Source organism: Nycticebus coucang, chromosome 5 (genome assembly GCF_027406575.1).
Source record: "Nycticebus coucang isolate mNycCou1 chromosome 5, mNycCou1.pri, whole genome shotgun sequence".
Classification (NCBI taxonomy): Eukaryota; Metazoa; Chordata; class Mammalia; order Primates; family Lorisidae; genus Nycticebus; species Nycticebus coucang.
The window spans coordinates 10,190,280-10,215,321 of record NC_069784.1 but is presented as its reverse complement, the minus strand read 5'-3'; the positions used below and the strand labels follow the sequence as shown (position 1 = coordinate 10,215,321).

The 25,042-nt window shown below is 40.8% G+C and overlaps 1 protein-coding gene across 7 annotated transcripts in view; it reads left to right on the top strand.

The window, feature by feature from the left end:
* Window positions 1-664: 664 nt before the first annotated feature.
* The window catches only part of ZZZ3 (zinc finger ZZ-type containing 3), a 79,931-nt gene continuing 55,553 nt past the window's right edge, over window positions 665-25,042 (top strand). For 6 of the 7 annotated variants that reach the window (XM_053590954.1, XM_053590953.1, XM_053590952.1 and 3 more), the window contains exon 1: window positions 1,221-1,360. Coding sequence is in view for 1 of the 7 variants with exons in the window: in XM_053590955.1 (XP_053446930.1) it covers window positions 987-1,360 (374 nt within the window). In the remaining 6 variants the exon portion in view is untranslated. Of the gene's footprint in view, window positions 1,361-25,042 lie in introns of all 7 variants that reach the window. The other variant, XM_053590955.1, reaches the window with a different exon arrangement.

The window sequence follows — 25,042 nt, the reverse complement described above, 5'->3', positions numbered from 1 at the left end:
ATAGAGTATTTAGCGAGCACTATTTTGCGCCAAACACCTAAAGCAGTAAACAAGTTACTACGTCCCTGCCTTTGCCTGTGGCTCAAGGAGAGGGCGCCTGGGGTGGGGTGGGGTGGGGTGGGGTGGGGTGGGGTGTGGTGGGTTCAAGACCGACCCCGCCAAAACTGGGAAAAAAAAAAAAGAAAAAAACATTTTTTTTTTTTTTTTGGGCGGCACCGGTGGCTCAGTGAGTAGGGCGTCGGTCCCGTATACTGAGGGTGGCTGGTTCGAACACGGCCCCGGCCAAACTGCAACAAAAAATAGCCGAGCGTTGTGGCGGGCGCCTGTAGTCCCAGCTACTCGGGAGGCTGAGGCAAGAGAATCACCTAAACCCAAGAGCTGGAGGTTGCTGTGAGCCGTGTGACGCCACAGCATTCTACCGGAGGCGACAAAGTGAGACTCTGTCTCTGAAAAAAAAAAAAAAAATTTTTTTTTTTATATTCTCGGTGGCAAAGAGGCGGCCAAATGAGGTCTGGAAATCATAACCGTTAGGAAGAAATGAAAGCAGATAAAGAAAATAAAAGCAGTGGTACAGGTGCGCTCTTTTGGATGAAGTGGTCTGGGCAGCCCTCAGATATTGATTTCTTAGACTGGAATTGCAATATGCACCGAACATCGACGAGTTAAAAGAAATCTAGAGGACGTGTTCTAGCCAAAGTGAGCAGCAGCCCAAAGGCCTGAAGTGGTTCGAGCTTGCGTGCTGTAGTAACAGGCGCACAAGCAGACGGGAGGGAGGGCTGAGCGCGTGGAGACGAGGTGGGCAGAGGCATATATAAAAAATATACATATATGGATATTTTTCAGGCCTGAGACCACGCTGCTAAGGGAAAAAGAGTTTACAAGTTTCTCGAGAGGCCACAGAAAGGAGGATGGAGAGGATTCGCAGCGGCGGAGCCCCGGGGACGCCTTTCCAGCGCTGGTAGGGCCGGCGCAGACCGCCGCTAGGGATGGACTGCACCCAGCCCTCGGAAGGCCAACCTTCGCCCCGCGGCAGGGGAGGGCCGCGGGGGTGGGCCTCGGCGGGCCCCGGGCCTGGGGCGCTGCACGGGCCGCGGTTACCAGCAGGCGGTGTAGTGAGCGCGCCTGCAGCCGCCGCCCGCCCGTCCCGACGACGAGGAGAAAGGAGGGGACCGGAAGGAGCCGCTGGTGCTGCGGGAAGTGGCAGGAGCGGGAGGCGGGGACCCACCTGGAAGCGCCGCGGCGCTGCTGTTGAGCTTCCTGCGGCGGCGACCACCCGACCAAGTGCCGTGGCGGGGGTGGAGAGCGGCCACGGCTGCAGCACCTCCCCAAGTGGCCCACGGTGCTCAGTCCCGCGCGAAAGGTGAGCGAGCGCCCGGGGCACGTGGTGGGGCCCAGATGTGGGGGAGGGAGAATGAAGGAGGGGACGGTGGTGGAGGAACAATCGATTCTGGGACCTGCATTTGGAGCAAAGTACCGGGAGTGGGTGGGCTGGCGACACGACGGCGGCGGCTACGAAGCCCCCACGTGGGGCGGGGGTGCGCGCGCACGTGTGCGCGGGTGATAGGGGGGCGGGGAGGGCTCGCGGGAGGGCGACGGGCGCGCGCGCGCTCAGTGGCGGCCCACGTGACGGGCACGCAGAACTTGTTTCCACGTGACCGGGAGGCCGGCGGAGGCGGAGGGATGCGCTGTGTGTGGTATAACTGGTTAAGGGAGGCTTTAGGATTTTTTTGCTGCTGTTCTTCTGTACGAGGAGACTAGGAGGAGATACAGAAGCCGGAAAATTTTCTACTCTTTTTGGGTTTCAGACATTCTCTAGTTGGTTATTGCAACACTTTTTAAGTTCCAATACACTGACTTTTCTGTACCGCCATGTTGGTTCCAGAGGAAGCTCGCGAGATGCTCGTGGGTTTGTATCGCGAGATCTCTCGATTCTCGCGGGACCTTGTTGGCAGAGCAGTTGTCCTGGATGGCAGAGCCTTGGGTTCCGGGGGCCTCGGACCCACAACTCTTTCTACCAGGCAAGTCGTTAGGGAGAGGCTCGGGGCGAGTGCCTCTTGGTGCCGGGAGACGTGCTGTATCAGCTTCCCCTAATCTTGGAGGGAATACAGTAAACCCATTGAGGCAACACTGTCCTCTTCCCCATCCCCCTGCGGGCGCTCGGCCACCTGCAGAAGCGGATGTGCCCGTCTACTTCTGCCCACGCAGTGGTAGTTCCACCCCCGTCCCACTCACTGGATGTCCGGAGCCGTGCTCGCGCAGACGTGATGATTCCATTGGATACCGTTCTTCTTACTTTCAAACGTTCTTCCCAGTTATCCCCTGTTGCCATTTTCCGAAGTATTCCAGACTCGTTAACCCTTATGTCGCGTTCTCTGCTGCGGTATCTTTCTCCAGATGCCTAAAGTAGATCGCCTTCCGTGTCTTCTCTCTTGGCACCGTTTACTCGGGCATTGATAATTTTCCTCATCACTCTGGCTTTATATTTACAGTAACTTTGGTGGTATTTGGAGGGTCCCTTAAGTCTGACAGTACGTAAGGCCAAATAAAATAATTCCTTTGATCATTTCGTACGTGCGTACTAACTCAGTTACGGGTAAGGTTTTGATTACTACTGTGTTACTGATGGCGTTAACATCTTTGATGTCAGTGTTGGTTATTTTAGGTTATAGTGGATTGTTTTAGAACACATTTTTAATTAAAACCGAACTTGTCTGCCCTTTTGTATCAGTAAATTGTGTAATTATTCATACGTTCTTGTATTTCTGCATGCATGCATTTAAGAAATATTTACTAGATGACTACTAAAAGGGACCTACAGTGTTGGGCGCTAGCAACAACACAGATAAAACGGACACTGGCCCTGCACACGTGGAGCTTACAGTTTAATAGGGTGGACAGACATTAAAGAAATAACCGCTTAAAAAAATGCAAACTTTTCATAAACTTTGTTATCCAAGTTTGAGCTCAAATTTTTCTTAAATCAGTTTGAGATCAGATTCATGTCTCTGCACTTCCCTAATGTCTTCTCAAAAATGAATGTACAGTATACCTTTGTTTTTTCATATTCTTGAGCAGTATTTGGATTTTATTTAGTTTGGGGGGTTGGAAGTTAATTACAAAACATCATCAGGTAACTAGGTATCTTTTTTTAAACTACAAAAGGATACTTTGTACACTTAGTACAGAGAGGTATACCTTGTTACACACTGCCACCAGCTTCTGTTCCTCAGTCTTAAATCTCTACCTCTTAAGTAACTACTCTGTGATGTGTAGTATTTCAAATGCTGTTCGTGTTTTATTTTTTTATAAAGGTAAGTAGCGTAGTGTTGTTTTACGATGTACTGCTGCAACACTGACAATCAGTAAAAGTTTTTTCTATTACATTTTTATTTAGTGATATATGACTTGTCAGGACTCATGTATGCATACATGCTTAGATAAAAAGCATTTTTTTGTTCATATGGATTTCTTTTGGTTGTATAGTTCTGCGAAAACATCTTAAGTAACATTATTTTTGCAGTAGAGGTGATTGAGAATGTCTGGGAGCTTTGTAGAAAAAGAATGTTAATGTAAAATAAGATTTAAAAAATTTTTATTACTTGAGTTTTATTTTTTTGTGTGTGGAATGTTTATCTTCTGTATTTACTTTTGTATTTATATATTGTACCTTTAAACTGAAACCAAGTATGTCTATAGAAATTTCTCAGTTTTAAAAGTTTATCGTCTTGATTAAAATAATAGTTTAGTGACCATGCAGTTTAGTGAACTAGAGTGTGCTAGATATAGCAGTAGTTAAAACAAATGCATACTTGAATTGAAAATTGCTTAACAGCTATCATTTTGTGATTTTCTTTTTATATTTTTTTCGCTTTCAAACCTATGAGCAATATTATTTATCAGCTTTGTCGCATAAAAACAGTGTCTACTCTTTGGGCACCGTGGGGTTTTGTTGTTGTTGTAACAGTGCAATTATTAGGAACAAAAGTGTGTTTAGAGCTGTGATGGGGAAAGAGGGAAAAGAGTATATAGGTCGATAATTAGAGAAGTAGAGAGAAGAGTAATGTATAGAAGGGTGACAATGAGGCAAAAGTCATCGTCCAAGAATAGACAGATTCATAATAGTTGGTAGGACAACCTGAGATGACCAGAATTTGGAATCAGGATATGAAGCAATTTATTCCTCTTAAATAATTTATTTACACATTTCTGGAGTTCACCCCCCAAATTGTTAGGTATCTCGTGTTAAATGCATTAGAAGATTGTAAAAATGGGACAGTGGGTTTGAAGGTCACTTCTACTGTGTCATTAGCAAGGTATCTACTTAGGTTCAACTTGGTAATTTGGTTTTTGCTAGTCCGAGTGAGGATCTGATTTACACAATAATATATGTTCCTTACTCTTACAACTTTTGCTTTATAAACTGTTTTCAGTAGTGAGTCTTGGGAATTACCAGTCTTATACACACACTGAATTATTTGAGGTTCTTAGTAGAAATACACTGAGGAAATCCAAAGAAGAAGAGAAATGGTTTGAGTTTGCTTGAGCAAAATTAAATAACCAAGAAATATTATTTTCCTTGTCAGCTATCGTCAATGGAAGTGGTGAAAGCTAGTGAGCTTCAGTGATCAGAGGAAATTTATTAGTAACAATGATAGTATTGATCTGCCCTGGCTTGAATTTTTTTTCTTAAGGTCTGACATTTTGCTGATTTCCATAGACCTGTAACTTTGTAAGCTGTGCAGTGCAATACCTATGTTACATATTAATTATACCAAGAATATAAATTTTACTTCTTACCTCTTCATGAGTCTGTGTCCAAGAGAGATTACAGTAAATTATTTAACCAGAAATACAATGAAAGTGAACTATAAGTGTTTTTTTGTTTGTTTTTTTGAGGCAGCGTCCAACTATGTGAGACACTGCCTCAGTACAGTGCCATGGCATCACAGCTCACAGCAACCTCCAACTCTTGGGCTTAAGCAATTCTCTTGCCTCAGACTCCCAAGTAGCTGGTAGTACAGGCCTACGCCAGAACGCCTGGCAATTTTTTTGTTGCAGTTTGGCTGGGGCTGGGTCTGAACTCACCACCCTCGGTATATAGGGCCAGCGCCCTACCCACTGAGCCACAGGCGCTGCCCCTATAGGTGCTGTTTTAAAAAAAGATTTTCATGTAAAAATTCAGTTTGGAGTTATCTATAAGAAATAGTGGCTGGAAGATTTTTTGATTTTTTACAGCAGTATTTAATGTAGATGTATATACTTGTGCAAATTGCTGTAGTTACTCTGATAACCACTGTAATTATACTCCACAAAGTTTCAGTAAATATTTCTCCAAGCCCAAAATCTCAGTTTGGTTATTTTGTTCGAAACTATCCTCCTCATCTTTCTTTTTTTTCTTTTCAGCTGGTCTTTTTTCATTTGTCTGAGTAGTTTTTGTCAGAGACAGGTGAGTTGAGTAACTTTCTGTGCCAGTGATACTATTTTGTGATTAATCAGACTATTCTGTTATTACAATTTTTTTTTGAACTTTGGCATATTTGTAAGTTAGAATTAGTAATTCAGCTGACATTTTTTGAGTGCTAGTGATTTCAGCCATTTGGAACAGAGCAGAAATCCTAAGCATAAAAAAGCCTCAACCTTCAAAAGAATTGTAATCAAGAACATAAAGCCAATGGCCTTTATTAGGAAACTATTAATTGGAATTAGCCCACAGATTAAAATCCAGTGTTGGCCTCTGGAACTAGGGACATTGACAGCTGAAATTTTAGCTGTTATTGTAAGGGAAAAAATGTTTAAAATGTTATTTTAAGGGAAAAGGAAGAATTTTTAGAAAGTAGATAAAAGTATAGAAGAACGGTGTTTTAAGGCTCTTACATGAAGATACTCTTATAAATCGTTAACTTCTGAGCGACTCACAGTGTTAATATAGCAGCAAGTTGATATGTCACGGTGATGACCTTAATCATAAATAAACTTTCTGTACTATGTTTAAGGAAGTAGGAAATTGATGTCATTTGAAAAGATTGTTAATAAAGTAAACATTTTCAAAGCTTTGTTATGTCAAATTTCAGTTTTCTGGAGAATTCACTTATGCAACTCCTTATCTGTTCATATCAAATAAAACTGGTGCTATTATGTATGAAATTTTCTTTATTTTTATTGTTTTTACCTATTTATCTTTCTACTTAATTTATTTAGCATTTCAAGCAATTACACCCAAAGAAGACTCTATTTAATATTTGATATCAATACAAAACAACCAGTTGCCCAAGGTTAGCACATTTGTTAATGAAGGAAACAGAAAAGTAGGTGATTAGAATTTGTAAATGACTTGTCTATATGATTCAGTTGTGTGGCATTGAATTCTGATTTTGAATCTCTATTCTTAGCCCAGCTAAGTGCTCTGAGGAGAGAAGTGTTTCATTTTGTCTTGAGTTTTCATTTTGGCCTTGCTGGCCTCTGTGTCTCTTTTAATATGTTTATTTAAACTTTGTGCTTCTTTCAATGGCAGAGTGGTAGTAGATAGTATTTGACTCAGGTATAAAAGTGTGTGTATATGTGTTTTAAGGATTTTAAAGCTGGCTTGAGGACTTTAAATCTTGGGAATTAATATAACCATCATTAGCATTTTGATATATTTCTTCTGTTATTTTAAAAAATATTTTTTACATCCTTGCGGATAATACGTTTAATTTCATGTCCTTTAACACTTTCCCATTTTCATAATGAGTTTTAATAACTTAAAATTAAATATTCTTAAATAGTTGCAAAATGTTCTATGCAGTGAACCTATCGTATTATTGCCCATTCTAATTTATTGTATATATAAAAATGGTGTGAGCAACATATTTACACAAGTTCCTTATATGTAGTATTATCTTTTCCTAGTATATTACCAGAAATAATGGTTAGGAATATTATAAGGACTCTGAAAACTGTTGCAGAATATTTATCCAAAGAGATAAATTTGTATTTCAGTCAGAGTGGCTGTCGGTCTATATCTTGGCAACATTTAATATTACTTACACAAAACTGTTAACAGGATGTAGGACATATTGTACTGCTTTATTTCTTTAATTTCTAATGAGGTTTCTGTTATGAATTTTGAGGATAAACAGAATTTTAATGCAATCAGATATCTTTATAAAGTTTTGTTCTGATCTTATGAAATTCTCTCTTTTCCAGAAATGTAATAAATAAAAATACTAACTTAATGCTGTTTCTTTAGTTTTTCTAAATTAGATTTAAATAAATCTAGGTTTTACCTGATGTGGTATTGGTGTGAAATGAAAATTTAAATGTTTTCTTCCAAATTGGTAATTGTCTCAGCCTTTTATTAAATAATGCTTTATTTCCCCATTGTTTTGTTATGCTTAATATTTATATTTTAGTGTTATATTTTATATTGTTTATTTTTATCCCAAGCATTAAAAAATACTAGTATGTCTTTAGATGATTCCTATGACATATTTAATATCTTTTGTCTTGGCTTTCCTTTTATTGTGGTGTTTGTTATATTGATTTTTAAGAGCACTTCATAAATTGAGGATAATAAAGTTCATTTTTTACAAAACAATGTTTTATAATTCCTTTTCTTATCAACTAAAATTTAAAATATTCTTTTTCCATACCCCAGAATTTAGTAGGATTGAACGAAGCAGTTTGTTTCTTCTTGAACAGAAGTAGAATGTGAAACCACGGTACAGTACTAGAGGATATAAAGAGAAATACATTGGAGAATTTTGTGGAAGTAGACCAGTTAACTTCTAAGCAACAATTTACTGTGTATGTTTAAGGTTGTTTTCTTTAACAAACAACTTGAGGCTTGTCACTGTGGCTCACGCCTGTAATCCCAGCACTCTGGGAGGCCGAGGTGGGCGGATCCCCTGAGCTCTTGAGTACTAGACCAGCCTGAGCTAGAGGGAGACCCTGTCTCTAGAAATAGCTGGTGTTGTGGTGGGCACCTGTGGTCCCAGCTACTCAGGAGGCTGAGGGAAGAAAATCTGCTTGAGCCCAGGAGTCTGAGGTTGCTGTGAGCTATGACCCCACTACCGACACTACCCAGGGTGTGACAAAGTGAGACTGTCTCAAACAAAAAAAAAAATTTGACACTTTAATTAAGTGATAATTAGTAGTGTGGGACTCAGGGCACAAAATCATAATACTTCTTAAATGTTGAGAATGGCAATATGATGCATTTACTGAAATTTAATAATGATTTAAGAACTTCACATGAGTGTTAGAAAAGCTTCCATAGCAAAGAGAGCATTTCTAATATCTAAAGGGCTTATTATTTTACTATGGTGTGTTTTCCTTTATGAAATATTATTCAAGCCAGAGTGGGATGGTTCATGCCGATAATTCAAACAGTGGGAAGCTGAGGAGGGATGATTGCTTGAGCTGAGGAGTTTAAGGTTGCCGTGAACTATGATAATGATGATGTCACTGCACTCTAGCCAGGATGCAAAGTGAGTTTCTTGTCTTTAAAAAAGAAAAATTATTCATGATCTTGAAATAGTTTGAAAAAAGGTATTTATACTTAACGTTTTAAAACTGAAGGCTCCAAAGCTCTTGTTTTATAAATAATGACTTTAACAATTCCTATTTATACATTGCTGATTACATTAGTGCTAGTAAGAGAAACCAGATTTAAGTAACTTCATGAGTGTGAAACAATAAATATTTGAAAAAATGTGTGTTACGTGTTTGGAGAAGACCTGAGAATTGAAGATGAAGAACTTTATGTGATGGAATTTTTTTTATTTGGGTAGTGATGAGATTTGTTGTACTGGGTAGAATGCCATGGTGTCCTAGCTCACAGCAACCTCAAACTCTTAGGCTTAAGCAATCCTCTTGCCTCAGCCTCTGGAGTAGCTGGGACTACAGGTGCCCCACACAACGCCAGGCTAGTTTTTCTATTTTTAGTAGAGACGGGGTATCCCTGTTGCTCAGGCTGGTTTGGAACTCCTGAGTTCAAGCAGTCTGCCTACCTAGGCCTCTCAGAATGCTGGGATTACAGGAGAGAGCCACCTTGCCCAGTCTAATTTTACCTTTTGTTTCTAGTGGAATCTGCTACCCCATAAAGGATTCGTTGCTTTTTTGAAATGTCAGTGAAGTGGGCCAGGAAAAGAGTTGGCAAATTGTATTCTGACACTGTTTATCCTCCTTACAAATAATTTTTATTATTGGCTAGAAGTTTAAGGAAAATAGATCTGCCATTTATAAAGTGAAATAACACTTTTAGTAGGCTCACCTGTATTTATAGAGGGAGTTGACAAGATTGTTTCTCCTGGAAAAGGGCTATGTGTGTGTGAGAGAGATTTGTCTATTTATAGCCCTTAAATAATTCTGTAATACTTCTCTATATTGACGCTGCACTCCCTGACCCAAACCTGTAATTCTTATCTGAACTGTCCCCACTGAATATACATTTTTATTTTATTTTTGTAGAAATGTTTCTTTTCCTGAGGCGAAATTTCTTTTTTCCTTCTTGCCTTAAAAATAATGTAAACATAAATAAAGTATAATACACAAAATTCTCGTAAGTGTGAATAGGTAAGTGAATTTTCTTTTTTTTTTTTTTTTGTAGAGACAGTTTCATTTTATTGCCCTCGGTAGAGTGCCGTGGCGTCACACAGCTCACAGCAACCTCCAGCTGCTGGGCTTAGGTGATTCTCCTGCCTCAGCCTCCCGAGCAGCTGGGACTACAGGCACCTGCCACAACGCCCAGCTATTTTTTTGTTGCAGTTTGGCCGGGGCTGGGTTTGAACCCGCCAACCTCGGTATATGGGGCCGGCGCCCTACTCACTGAGTCACAGGCGCCGCCCAGTTAAGTGAATTTTCACAAAGTGAACACACTGGTACTGTCATCACTAAGAAGCAAAACTTTATGGAAACCCAGAAATCTGTGCCTTTATTTTGGTCATTATTTGTTCCTGCCCACCCTCACTCCCCAAGGAAAATAACTCTTTTGATGTCTAGTACTGTAGGCTAACTTGTTTGCGTTTGAACGGAAGTTAAGCAGCATGCACTGATTTGTGTCCCTAAACTATACAGTATTACTGCTTTGTGCCTGCCTTTTTGTTCTCTTTTTTTTTTATTTTTTTTTATTTTTTGCAGTTTTTGGCCAGGGTCGGGTTTGAACCTGCCACCTCTGGCATATGGGACCAGCGCCCTACTCCTTGAGCCACAGGCACTGCCCTGCCTTTTTGTTCTCAACGTTAATGTTTGTGAGATTCAGCTACTTGATAGTATCTTCATTCTGTTTTGATACAAGTAACGTGAAGAATCCTGTAACTCAATCTGATTTATATCTGGCAGTCTACTTTAGCACTTACCACATTTTCCTTACGACAGTCATAGTCTTCAAGAACTCCTAAGTAGGGACAGCAGAGAAAAGCTTTCTTTGCTTTTAGACTGTGTGGTAGACTGCGTGTTCTAATGTTATTTCAGTCAAACAGTGTATTTTTTTATTTCTAACATTGATGGCTTACACAGTACCTCAGTTGCTTTTTTTCCCCACTTAAAATTTTTGTTTTAAAAACTTTGGTACAGCATTCCTGACCTACTAATGGCTTTTTAGACTTGTAGTATGAGTTGGTAGCTTTCTTTTCATTTTTTTAATTCTTCAAGGAGCAGTTCCCACTCTAATTTTTATGATACCCTGTAGTTTCCTCAGTTGTTCCAAAGAATGTTATGAGCTTTTCCACCAGGAAAAAAGTCTCAACTTAAATCTAAGCCATTTGCTTTCAAATACTTGTATTTGTGAACAACACAAGGTTGTGGCATGCAGATTATAAAATAGGACACTAGGAAATAGGCGATCAGCTAAGAGCCTTACCTGATTAGTATGCCCTTTCCGGCAGGCTTGAAGTGTAAGTGCAGCTTTGCTAGCAAAAAGTCTCCCTTTGTGTTTTCCTCTCATACCATATTCTTAATTTTAAAGTCATAGTAAAGATGTATTACTGTATTTTTGCATATAATTTTTCTTCAAATAAGTCCCATCATTAGCCTGGATGCTGCATTTAATTTTCTTTGTATGTGAAATTTGGTTATATCCAGTTGATAATTGATAGGGCCAGAATATTATATATGAACTATAACTGCTGAAATTAGTTACTTTGTTCAAGAGTAACATGTATATTTTAGAGTCCTATCTTTTGGACTCTATGATTTGTTGAGATTTTGAGGCAATTAAATGATATGCAAAGTTTTTTTTTTTTTTGTAGAGACAGAGTCTCACTGTACCGCCCTCGGGTAGAGTGCCGTGGCGTCACACGGCTCACAGCAACCTCCAGCTCTTGGGCTTACGCGATTCTCTTTCCTCAGCCTCCCAAGCAGCTGGGACTACAGGCGCCCGCCACAACGCCCGGCTATTTTTTGGTTGCAGTTTGGCTGGGGCTGGGCTTGAACCCATCACACTCGGTATATGGGGCCGGCGCCCTACTCACTGAGCCACAGGTGCCACCCGATATGCAAAGTTTTAACCTAATTTTTAAGAGAGTCCCCTTTTTTGTCTGGAGATTTAAATGTCTACGTTAGGGGCAATATTACGTGTAGGTCTGGAGAACATTATCTCATGAAGAAAGGGAGCTTAACTGACTTTCTTATGTAGTGAAGTCGTAGGAGCCTAAGTTTGTAATGGTTATAGAGTGAGTTCTAAATTTGAATAAATGCTGTTGGTATCTAGTGAACGAGTCAGAGCATTTCCTGTTTGACTTAAGTCACATACATGGACTTTTTTCAGTATTTCACCAAGGAAATTTTGATATCATCTATAAGTATATGGCAATGGTTCTCAAAGTTTAGCATACATCATAATCACTTGAAAGGTTTGTTTTAACTGACAGTCCTGGAGTTCCAGATTTATTAAGTGAGAAAATGACACCTTGAGAAACCCTACTCAGGTACAGGAAGGGCACCTGCGTTGAAAAACAAACCGAGTACTCAGCAGTGATTCTGATACTATACGTCCTAACTAAGAACTTGGATCATTAACTGACTGTGATTTGGGGCATAGCAGCAGAGCATCACTTGGGAACTTGTTACAGATGCAAGTTTTCTCAAACTCTGGGGACAGGAATTCAGAATTTTCTGTTTTCAGTTAGCCCTCCAGGGGATTCTGCTGTGTGCTCAAGTTTGAGAACTGTCTTTGTAACTTAAAAACATGGTTCCCTGGCCTCTGTCAAGGAATTTATTAGATTTCAGACTCCACCCAAACTTCTTGAATGACAGATTATGCATAATAAAATCTTTTTTTTCTTTTCTTTTGTTGAGACAGTCTCAGCTGTCCTGGCGTCACAGCTCACAGCAACCTCCAACTCTAGGGCTTAAGCGATTCTCTTGTATCAGCCTCCCAAAGAGCTGGGACTACAGGCGCCCACCACAGCGCCCGGCTATTTTTTGTTGTAGTTGTCATTTGTTGTTTAGCTGTCTTGGGCTGGGTTCGAGCCCGCCACCCTCAGTGTATGTGGCTGGCGCTGTAACCACTGTGCTACGGGCGTAGAGCCACTAAAATCTTAATTTTTGTTTTAGGTACAAAGTCTTGCTATGTTTTCCCAGCTGCTCTTGAACGCTTAGCCTCAAGTGATCCTTTTTTACTATTAAGTACCTGAGGAAAAACGTTTAATGGTATTTGGGCTCTTAATTTCTGTCCACTTATATCAATTTACCTGATTGATAGAATTTAAAATGATGAAATCAGTAGTGTTTAGTAGTAGGAAATGGTATATCACTTGATGGACCATTCCAATTCAGTGTATGAAGAGGAGATGAGGAGGAGGAGATAATTAAGAGAAATTTCCTATCTATTGTTCCAAGATAATATTGACACCCTTTGAGTTTTTGTTTGTGATTGGTTACTTGGTTTCAGGAAAACTACTGTATTTCTGTTGTCTTGTTTTAATTTTATTATTATTATTATTTTTTTTTTTTTTGTAGAGACAGAGTCTCACTGTACCGCCCTCAGGTAGAGTGCCGTGGCGTCACACGGCTCACAGCAACCTCTAACTCTTCGGCTTAAGCGATTCTCCTGCCTCAGCCTCCCGAGTAGCTGGGACTACAGGCGCCCGCCACAACGCCCGGCTATTTTTCTGTTGCAGTTTGGTTGGAGCTGAGTTTGAACCTGCCACCCTGGGCATATGGGGCCGGCGCCCTACTCACTGAGCCACAGGTCGCAAGAATGTTACTTTTTAAAGCTTTTTCTCCATATGATGTTTCAGCACAGTATGCTGAATAGGGTAGTCCAGCTACCTAACTTTTATATCCCTTTAATCCTTCGTTTTTATGGTTGTGCATAAAGCTGTTTTTTTTTTTTTTTTTTTTTCCCACAAAAGTATCTGAAGAATAGGTTTGGCATAGTTTCAGACAGTTTTCTGGTTTTAATTAGTGGAGCACTACATTAATCATTATGGTAATAATATAGATTATCGGGCAGTGCCTGTGGCTCAAAGGAGTAGGACGCTGGCCCCATATACCGGAGGTGGCGGGTTCAAACCTGGCCCTGGCAAAAAAAACAAAAATATATATATAGATTATCACAGCTTTTGATAAATTCTTCTGTTTGCTTGTAGTTTAATCTAAAAGTTGAAAATAATTGCTAGTATGAAGTTGATTGTGCCCAACAAAGAATACCAGTGAGGGACAAATAAAATGAAGTATTATTGGCTCGGTACCTGTGGCTCAAGCGGCTAAGATGCCAGCCACATACACCTGAGCTGGCGGGTTTGAATACAGCCCGGCCTGCCAAACAATAATGACAGCTGCAATCAAAAAATAGCCGGGCGTTGTGGCGGGCACCTGTAGTCCCAGCTACTTGGGAGGTGGAGGCAGGAGAATCACTTAAGCCCAGTTGGAGGTTGCTGTGAGCTGTGATGCTACGGCACTCTACCCAGGATGACAGTTTGAGGCTCTGTCTCAAAAAAAAAAAAAAAAACCCTAACATTATTGAGCTATTATTGAACAAAGGGCACAATGGTTTTATAGTCACTTTTTGTAGGGTGGTAAACAGAACATGAGTGGGAGTTGGATGGACCTGATTTAAAAACTGGCAAACTTAAAATCGTAAGTGTGAGATCAGTTACTATTTTAAATTTAGAATCATAAGGCTAAACTGTCAGATTTTATAATGTTAAAAATCTCTTAAACATCATAAGAGCTGAACAAATACCGATTAGTTTTAAACTTAAGAGAAATATTAAAACCAATTTACAATCACTCACACAGCATATGATAAATGAAACACAATTATAGCCTAGGATGAAGGAGGGAAGGGGAAAAAGAGGGAAAGGGAAGGGGGGTGGGTTGGTGGAGGATCAGTAGGGAGACCACACCTATGGAGTATATTGCAAGTACAAGTAGAATCTATCAGGTGTAGAACACAAATATATTAATCCTGTAATTGAGTAAAAGAGGTGAAGGCTATATTGTTTAGTAGGATGTAAGCACTCAAATTGTACAAATAATCAACACATTGAATCCCATAATGGCATAAACGTATTTATAATCTATGTACAAATGACTTAATAAAAAAGAGAATATCATAGATTGTTGAACTTAATTTCAGTATCTAATTCTAATTCATCATGACAATCAACTAAGAAACAGTTTTGGTGTCCCAAGAAAGTTGAGATTCCCATGACTCAGTTTGGGACTACAGTTTGTTTACTATCTCTTGAAAGCCTGACATTGGCCTTGGAAGCTGCCTTTGTCCAGGTTGTTTTTCTCATGCCACCAACAGACACAGTGAACCATTAACAAAAGTTTTCCCTGTGATAACAGTGGAACTGTGAGACAGTGTTGGCTTTTCCAAACTAAAATTTAAAGCCTAATGTAATTATTTTGTAATTGATTTTTAATTCCTTTGCCTGATCAGGTTCTGTAAACCTCACTCAGGCTGCTTCATCAGTTGATGGGATTCCAGGAATTCATTTTCTATCAATTTGGCTAATGCCACAGATTTTAGATCATTGCAGTGACATGAAGGAATTGAAAATTATTGATAGTTCTTATTAATTTGTGGTGACTCACAGTATGCCAGAAGACTAGAAACAGATATAAAGACTTATACTTTAAAAAAGAAAATAGTAGTTTTGGAAGTCAATTTTTATTCTTTTTTATTTTATTTATTTATTTATTTAATTCTTTTTTTTTTTTTAAATTTATTTTTAGAGACAGACTCTCACTTTGTTGCCCTTGGTAGAGTGCCATGGCGTCACACAGCTCACAGCAACCTCCAATTCCTGGGCTTAGGTGATTCTCTTGCCTCAGCCTCCCAAGTAGCTGGGACTACAAGCACTCGCCACAATGCCCGGCTATTTTTTGTTGCAGTTTTGCCGGATGTGGGTTTGAACCCACCACCCTCGGTATATGGCTGGCACCCTACCCGCTGAGCCATAGGCGCCGCTCTGAAAGTCAATTTTTACTACATCCTTGGAGAGGAGGTAGAGAAATACATTCTAGCTCATCAGTATTAAGAACATTACATTAGGCTCTGCCCCTGTAGTACAGTGGTTACGGCGCCAACCACATACACCAAACATGGTGGGTTTGAACGCCGCCCGGGCCAGCTAAACAACTGCAACAAGAACAACAACAACAAAAATAGCCGGGCGTTGTGGCAGGAGCCTGTAGTCCCAGCTACTAGGAAGGCTGAGGCGTGAGAATTGCCTAAGCCCAAGAGCTTGAGGTTGCTGTGAGCTGTGATGCTATAGCACTCTACTGAGGGCGACAAAGTGAGACTCTGTCTCAAAAAAAAAAAGAACTTTACATTAATTTGTGGAAAGTGAGCTTAAATAGTGTTAAGAAGGAATTAGTGTCAGACTTCAAGAGAAGTATCTGGAAAGGCGTTTTTTCCTTGTCCACTTAAATGTTTTCATTAATGTTTTAGATACATACAAACAGTTGTGCTCCTGAAATTTCAGAACAGTTCAGCTTGCAAGGGTAGATGACTAAAACAGCTTTCAATGTTCTGCCTGAAGGTACAGGCAGGAACCTAGAGTGTGTGACTTGCTAAAAATTAAGGAATTTTAAAAAGATGGAATTCAGAAAGAAAACGTATGAGCAAAACTGTTACAATTTTTCAATTTTACGGCACCGTAAAAAATTAAGAAAATAAAGAATACATTGCTCTGTTCTTCCAAGTCAAGTAGGGGATATAGATATCAAATGATGCATTGTAAGTTCTGTGATAGAAGAATTAAACATTGTGGGAGCAAAGGAGAGAGCATTTAGTTCTGACTGATTATTGAGTTGGGCTTTGAGGAATAAGAGTTTTCCAGTAATTGAAGATGGGAGAAAGTAATGTTGTCTGTGCCCCTCCTCTCTTGTTACAGGACTGAAAAATCCGGGCTAGGTTTGTTAAGATAGATAGATTTGGGAGCAGATAAAGAGTAGATTGGAATGGGAGACTAATTAGGTTGTTACATTTGTTGAAATGGTTTGATGATGGTCTGAACTGGAGTGAGAACAAAGAAAAGAGTAGGCAGGGTTTTTGTTTGTTTTTGGGTTTTTTTGTGGCATCTTGGAGGTAGAATAAGAAGAGTTTATTTATTGTATGTTGTTAGAAAAAGGAAGGAGTTAAGATGTTCAAAGTTTTCAGTTTGGGTAATTAGATGTTTGTTACTGAGATTAATGTAGAGAGGAGCTAATTTTGAAAGGGCTGGAAGACAATGACTAGTTATTTTACTTATTAGAATTTTACCGAGTAATTAAATACCAGGTAATTTTGGGACATCTAGGTTGAGGGCTCATATGCCAGTCTGAATATAAGGTTTGGGATGGAGGGTGGGGATAGAGATGTAAAACTGCTCATACCTTAAAATGATCTGGATGAGCGCTAGTGAATTCATTTGTAAGGGAGAGGATTTGAAAGGTGTACATTGTGGAGGAGAGCTGCGGAATCATGATGGTGACACAATGAAGAGGAAGAGACTTTGACAATTTTTACAGTGAGGAGGGAAATTGGCAAAGATCAAAGATGAGCGTTTCAAAGGGAACAGGGAATGATGACTTAGTTAAAAGCTTCAGAGGGATTTAATAGTGTGGGGACTAAGAAGAGAAACTGATATTTAGGGGAAGAACTAGCTGGATTTGATAGAGTTTAGTTTTTATACATAGTCTCAGACAACTAACAGTGAGTTGCTTAAAAAAGAAAAAAAAAAACCAAAAGTAAATGAAGTGCCATGCTGCATTAATAGCATTCTGTCCATAATAAGAGATACAAGGGATATCATTGGTATTCCCAGTTCATTAGAAGACATTTACAGTGTTGCCCTTACTTCTGTAAGCTACACTTCAGGAAAGTAAGTAACTGAGTATGTCAAGAAGAGGGTAGCCCCTGAGAACCATCGAAGGAATCTAGAGTCCTTGTTAGGGAAAATGGAAGCTTTGATTTGGTAGGAATGAGTGAAGATGGGGATGGGACAGTTATTTTAAGGTAATGAAAGGCTACAATTGGTCTTTGGAGCAGAATTACAGAATACCAATTGACTTTTTCCGTAAGAACTAGGATATTGTCTTAACTACAATTACAGTGATTAAACTTAAGAAGTTTAACATATTTGTTATGAAAATAGAATAGAAAGTTTATAGACAAAACAATCCTAAAACATATGTTAATAAAAAAGTAATACAAAAACTTGAAAATTTGGCTCGGCACCTGTGGCTCAAGCAGCTAAGGCACCAGCCACATATACCTGAGCTGGCGGGTTCGAATTCAGCCCAGGCCGCCAAAATAACAATGATGGCTGTAACCAAAAAAATAGCCAGGCGTTGTGGCAAGTGCCTGTAGTCCCAGCTACTTGGGAGGCAGAGGCAGGAGAATCGCTTGAGCCCAGGAGTTGGCAGTTGCTGTGAGCTGAGATGCCACAGCGCTCTACCCAGGGTGACAGCTTGAGGCTCTGTCTCAAAAAAAACAAAACAAACACACACACAAAAAAACTTGAAAATTAGTAATGTAAAAGGTAATATAGAAACTCGAAAAATAGTCCGTAACTTACATGGCAGTTAATGTGTTAAATTTTGTCAGTTTACCCTAGTAATTGTATAGTTTTTTAAATCAAAGCCCATGCATTACATTTAATTATCATGTCTCTCTGGTCTCCTTTAATCTAAAACAGCTCCTCAAATTTCTTGACTTTGGCATTAAAGAGTTTAGGCCAGTTATTTTGTTGAACGTTCCCTTAGTTTGAGTTTCTGATGTTTCCTTGTGGTTAGATTGAGGTTAAGTAGACTGATACTTTCAATTCCAGTCATTACAATGTATGTTCAGATTTTCCATCTTTCTGTATTTGTGATAATTTAAGTTTGTTTGCTTCACGTTTAAAAATACCGTGCTCAAAAAAGAAGAAAGAGGTATCTGATGATTTAAGAAAACTCCCCTAAATTGGAAAAAAGAAAATTTTGGCTGGGCGTGGTGGCTCATTCCTATAATCCCAGCACTTGGGAGGCTGAGAGGGTGGATTGGCTTAAGCCCACATGTTTGAGACTAGCCTGAGCAAGAGCTCAGACTCTGTCTCAAAAAAATAGCTGGGCATTGTGGCAGGTGCCTATAGTCTGAGCTACTCGTGAGGTTGAGGCAAGAAAATAGCTTGAGCCCAAGAGTTTGAGGTTGCTGTGAGCTATGACATCGCAGCACTCTACTGAGGGCGACAAAGTGAGACTCTGCCTCAAAAAAAAAAAAAAAAAAAGGAAACAATTTTGAGTGTTCACTTTGTGTTAAACATTACTTATTTATATGATAATTATTCAAGATTGGTATGGTTTTCCTTTTTATAAAAGAGGTAGTTAATCTCTCCTATGAGAGGTTATAGATGCCTTTATTCCATTCCCTCTGCGATAGAGCAACTAAGTGTCAGAAAAACCAGTAGAGTATATTCTCCAGGCCTCTGAGCATCCTGTCAACCATTGTATTGGAAATTTCCTTAAGTTTCCTGTGCCATTTTAATAAAAGGTATTCAATGATTTTATTTATTTTTGTATTAAAGCAGTTAAAGCTTAATTTAATGATGGCAGGTTAGGATTACAAATGCGTTTATGGTATGTTCAGAATTTGGGTGATTGAATTTACCCAGATACTTTCATAATTGAAAAATATGTGTGTGTATTATATTGTATGTTCATAACTGTGATTCCTGTTAGATCAGGTATTTTTATAAATTGGGAAAAAAGAGGAACAGCCCAGAATTGTAGAGAGAGTAGATTAGATTTAGTCATGATAGCAGTGTGAAAGATGGGGGATGCAGTTATGAGAGTTGGGGTCTAAAATAATGGGATCGAAGTAATTTGGCTTCTACAATTCCACATCTAGGTTATGCCCAGTATGATCTATTTAGAGTAATGAGAATCACAGAGACAAAAAGTGAAATGGCGATGCTGGGGCATTGAGAGAGGAGGAAATAGGATAAAGTGAGACTGTCTCTACAAAAAAAAGAAAGAAATTACCATAGCTTTGTATGGTGAAACTGACACCGACATTTCTTGAGAAATGAACGGGAATTGTGTTGATTTGTTTCTTAAAGATAGAACTATTTAGTGGAAAATGAAAAATAAGAATAGTTTAGATACTGGCTTAGCACCCGTAGCTCAGTGGTTCGGGCGCTGGCCACAGACACCGAGGCTGGTGGGTTCGAACCTGGCAATGACAACTACAACTAAAAAAGTAGCTGGGTGTTGTGGTGGGCACCTGTAGTCCTAGTACTTGGGCCGCTGAAGCAAGAGAATCGCTTGAGCCCAAGAGTTTGAGGTTGCTGTGAGCTATGATGCCATGGCACCATACTGAGGGCAATGTAGTGACACTGTCTCAAAAAAAAAAAATAGTTTAGGGCGACTCCTGTGGCTCAGTGAGTAGGGCCCCGGCCCCATATTCGAACCCGGCCCCAGCCAAACTACAACAAAAAATAGCAGGGTGTTCTGACGGGTACCTGTGGTCCCAGCTACTCGGTAGGCTGAGGCAAGAGAATCGCCTAAGCTCAAGAGCTGGAGGTTGCAGTGAGCTGTGATGCCACAGCACTCTACCGAGGGCAATAGAGTGAGACTCTGTCTATAAAAAAAAGAAAAAAAATAGATCAGGTATAAAGCAGCATTAAAGCTGAATGTACAACTTAGGCATTTCTAGAAAATTTTGAGGTTGGTATCTTCTGATGAACATACTGATGAGAAAAAAGGGGTAGTGAGAAATGTAAACAGGACTTTAGTGACATGTATGATACTGAAGTGAGAAATTAGACTGTTGAGGCAGGACAGCGTGAAACTCTTCAGCAGAGATGCCTGATGCCATTTGGCTTTCCTGGTCAATAATTGTCTTACACTGCAGGTTTTCTTTTTTTTTTTGAGACAAAGCCTCAAGCTGTCACCCTGGGTAGAGTGCTGTGGCATCACAGCTTACAGCAACCTTCAACTCCTGGGCTCAAGTGATTTTCCTGCCTCTGCCTCCCAAGTAACTGGGACTACAGGCACCCGCCACAATGCCCGGCTATTTTTTTTTTTTTTTTTGGTCGTAGCCATTGTTGTTTGGTGGGCCCAGGCTGGATTCGAACCTGCCAGCTCAGGTGTTTGTGGCTGGCGCCTTAGTCACTTGAGCCACAGGCACCGAGCCCACCGTAGGTTTTCTTAGTGTGGAAAGTTGGGCTATGCCCTAAAAACAATGGAAGAAAGTGGCATGGCAGTGGTCCTGCCAGGTATGTTTGGTCTGAGGTTTTGATAATGATGTATTTGCATTTGACACCTGTGTGTTACTCTGATACACATAGCTACTTCTTTGCTAAGATACTGTGTGGTTGGGGTGGCCCCTGTAGCTCAAGGAGTAGGGTGCCAGCCCCATATACCGGGGAGGGTGGGTTCAAGCCTGACCCCGGTCAAACTGCAAAAAAATGTATATATATATATTCTGTGGGTTTTTGGGTAAGAAAATTTTCTTTAGAAAAATTGAATACCCTAAAATCAGCGTTTATAACCATCCTATAGCCTCGAGTAGTCACCGTTTAAGAGTTACCTTTTAACCTTTATTGATTTCTGCTATATTTATGATACACCATCTTTAAGTTTGATTTTTTCTTTTTTTTTTTTTTTGGTGTTTTTTTTTTGGCCAGGGCTAGGTTTGAACTCGCCACCTCCGGCATATGGGACCGGCGCCCTACTCCTTGAGCCACAGGCACCACCCTTAAGTTTGATTTTTTAAGATGTACAGGAATTTCTAAAGCATCTCCCTACTCCCCGCCTCTATCTCTTTAACTGTACTTTCCCTGAAAGGAAGTTTTTCTTTTTTTTTTTTTTTTTTTGTAGAGACAGAGTCTCACTTTATGGCCCTCGGTAGAGTGCCGTGAACTCACACAGCTCACAGCAACCTCCAGCTCTTGGGCTTAAGCGATTCTCTTGCCTCAGCCTCCTGAGTAGCCGGGACTACAGGCGCCCGCCACAACGCCCGGCTATTTTTTGGTTGCAGTTCGGCCGGGGCTGGGTTTGAACCCGCCACCCTCGGTATATGGGGCCGGCACCTTACCAACTGAGCCACAGGCGCCGCCCAGGAAGTTTTTCTTTTTATAATCACAACATCAGATTAAACTGTTACTGTTTTTTTTTCTTTTTTTATGAGACAGAGTCTCAAGCTGTCGTCCTGGGTAGAATGTTGTGGCATCACAGCTCACAGCAGCCTCCAACTCTTGGGCTTAAGTAATTCTCTTGCCTTAGCCTCCCAAGTAGCTGGGACTACAGGTGCCCACCACAATGCCCAGCTATTTTTTGGTTGCAGCTGTCATTGTTGGTGAGCATACCCTGACTGGGCTCCAACCCACTACTGTAGGTATATGTGGCCTTGCACCCTTGCCAACTGAGGTATGGGTGCCGCCTGAACTTTTTTTTTTAATTTAAAAATTGATTAGGTTGGGCAGCACCTGTGCCTCAGTGAGGAGGGCGCCGGCCCCATATACCAAGGGTGGCGGGTTCAAACCTAGCCCTGGCCAAACTGCAACAAAAAAATAGCTGGGCATTGTGGCAGGTGCCTGTAGTCTCAGCTATTTGGGAGGCTGAGGCAATAGAATTGCTTAAGCCCAAGAGTTGGAGGTTGCTGTGAGTTGTGATGGCACTGCACTCTACCGAGGGCAACAAAGTGAGACTCTGCCCCCCGCCAAAAAAAAAAAATTGATTAGGTTTATTAGAGAATTGAAATGAGATAATACATTAGATTAGTTAAGCTGAATTTAAACCTGTTTTTAGTCACATTAAAGCTCTTTAAGCTATAATGAGCATACTGAATTAGTGAAGCATATTGTAAGCCTTCTTAGAAATAAGAGTGGTAAGCTATATTTGCATTTCATGTCATGGGTGTGTCCAAATAATTGCATTTTGTGTAATCATTCATAATTCTCCATTCATTTAACAATTATTTATTGAATACCAAGTACGAGATTAGGCTCTGGAGTATAAAAGTAAAGAAGATCAAGTCCTTCTAGTGGAGCTTGTAGTCAAATGGCGAGAGAGAGAGAACAAACAAATATTTGCTTGAACTTTGTTAAATTGCTATTATTTGACCTTTTAAAACCTATAAAACTGGCAGTTTCTTGTGGTTCAACCTACTAATGTTAGATAGTGATGAGTAAATAGAAAGGAAAAAATAGGGCGGCGCCTGTGGCTCAGTGAGTAGGGCGCCGGCCCCATATGCCGAGGGTGGCGGGTTCAAACCCAGCCCCAGCCAAACTGCAACCAAAAAAATAGCCGGGCGTTGTGGCGGGCGCCTGTAGTCCCAGCTGCTGGGGAGGCTGAGGCAAGAGAATCGCGTAAGCCCAGGAGTTAGAGGTTGCTGTGAGCTGTGTGACGCCACGGCACTCTACTGAGGGCGGTACAGTGAGACTCTGTCTCTACAAAAAAAAAAAGAAAGAAAGAAAGGAAAAAATAAAGTAGAGTGAAGGAGCTAGAGATTGTGATATCATGGAGGCAGGGGTGGATACTGGGAAGTAGTAAAGGTAGGTGGTCATGTAAGCTTTCTTGAGTATGGTGATATCTAAGCAGAGAACTTAAAAAAGCAAGGGATCGGGTGGCACCTGTGGCTCAAGGAGTGGGGCGCCGGTCCCATATGCCGGAGGTGGCGGGTTCAAACCTAGCCCCGGCCAAAAACCACCCCCCCCCCCAAAAAAAAAAAGAAAAAAGAAAGTAAGGGATCCAGCCAGAAAAGTCCTCCAAGCAGATGGAAGGGTAGGTTGAACTCCTGAAGGCTTGTGTGCTGCTCTGTGCTCCTGAGAATGCTTTAGTATGTTTTGCAGTGTCATAGATTCCTAAACACACGATTTAGCTTAGACCAGGTATATTATAAGCACATTACATTTTCATAGGCAGAAGCATAGAATTAACATTTGATTATCTTTTTTTTTTTTTTTTTTTTGTGGTTTTTGGCCGGGGCTGGGTTTGAACCCACCACCTCTAGCATATGGGATTGGCGCCCTACTCCTTGAGCCACAGGTGCCACCCATCTTTTTGTTTTTATGTATATGTTTTCTAGATAATAGGTCTCAACTTTTTCCCCATAAAAAATCTCAGTTATTGTTTTCCTTCACAACCTGTATTTTTAAGGGCTTTATTTGCTGAACAGATTGATTGTGTGAGTGCTTCTGACCAACATTGAGATTACTAGTGTTTCTATATAATTTTTTAGTCAGAAACCAAGAATTGTAGGTGGAACCGATGATTACTGTACAATGTAAATAATGCAGTTGACCCTTGAACAACAGATTTGAACAGCACAGGCTCACTTATACTTGGATCTTTTTCAATAAATACAGCTGGCCTCCATGTTAGAGGGTTCCTCATCACAAACAAATGTAGATGAAAAACCACGTTGTGGTTTGTGAAGCCCCTACTATTCGGGGCTGACTTTTCATATAGGAAGGTTCTAAAGGGCTGGCTGTGGGACTTGATTCTGCATGGATTTTTTGATACATAGGGGTTCTGGAAGCGATTCCTGCTTACACCATTTGGGAACTCATTTACTAGCTAAACTTTTTTACTTTTTTATTTTTTTTGAGACAGAGTCTCACTATGTTGTCCTTGGTAGAGTGCTGTGGCATCACAGCTCACAGCAACCTCAAACTCCTGGGCTTAAGTGATTTTCTTGCCTCAGCCTCCCAGGTAGCTGGGACTACAGGTACCTGCCACAATACCTAGCTATTTTTTGTTGTAGTTGTCGTTGTATAGCTGGCCTGGGCTGGATTGGAACCTGCCATCCTCGGTGTATGTGGCTGATCCCGTAACCATTGTGCTATGGGTGCTGAGCACTAGCTAAACTTTTTAACCCCCAAATCAATACTACTGGTGCTTTGATAGACATGTTCAAAGTGATAAAATTAAGATGCCTGATGTGGGTGGTGCCTGTGCCTCAGTGAGGAGGGCGCCGGCCCCATACACAGAGGATGGCGGGTTCAAACGTAGCCCTGGCCAAACTGCAACAAAAAAATAGCTGGGCATTTTGGTGGGCGCCTGTAGTCCTAGCTACTTGGGAGGCTGAGGCAAGAGAATTGCCTAAGCCCAAGAACTAGAGGTTGCTGTGAGCTGTGACGCCACAGCACTCTATCTACCAAGAGGGTGGTAAAGTGAGACTCTGTCTTAAAAAAAAAAAAAAAAAAGAATTGTTGGGTGGCACCTGTGGCTCAGTGGGTGGGGCGCTGGCCCCATATACCGAGTATGGTGGGTTCAAACCTGGCCCCAGCCAAACTGCAACAAAAAATAGCCGGGCATTGTGGCAGGTGCCTGTGGTCCCAGCTACTCGGGAGGCTGAGGTGGGAGAATCGCCTAAGCCCAGGAGTTGGAGGTTGCTGTGGAGCTGTGTGAGGCCACGGCACTCTACTGAGGGTGATAGAGTGAGACTCTGTTTCTACAAAAAAAAAAAAAAAGATGCCTGATGTGCACATCCCCAGCTGGGGTTGGATAGGATGACGCTCTGCTCTTACAAGTGTTCGTTTTGAGGTCTGTTTATTGAGTGCCACATCTTCCCCCTTTCTTTGCTATGTGACCTTGAGCAATTAATCTGGCACCCCTTCTTCGTTCGTGAAATGGATGG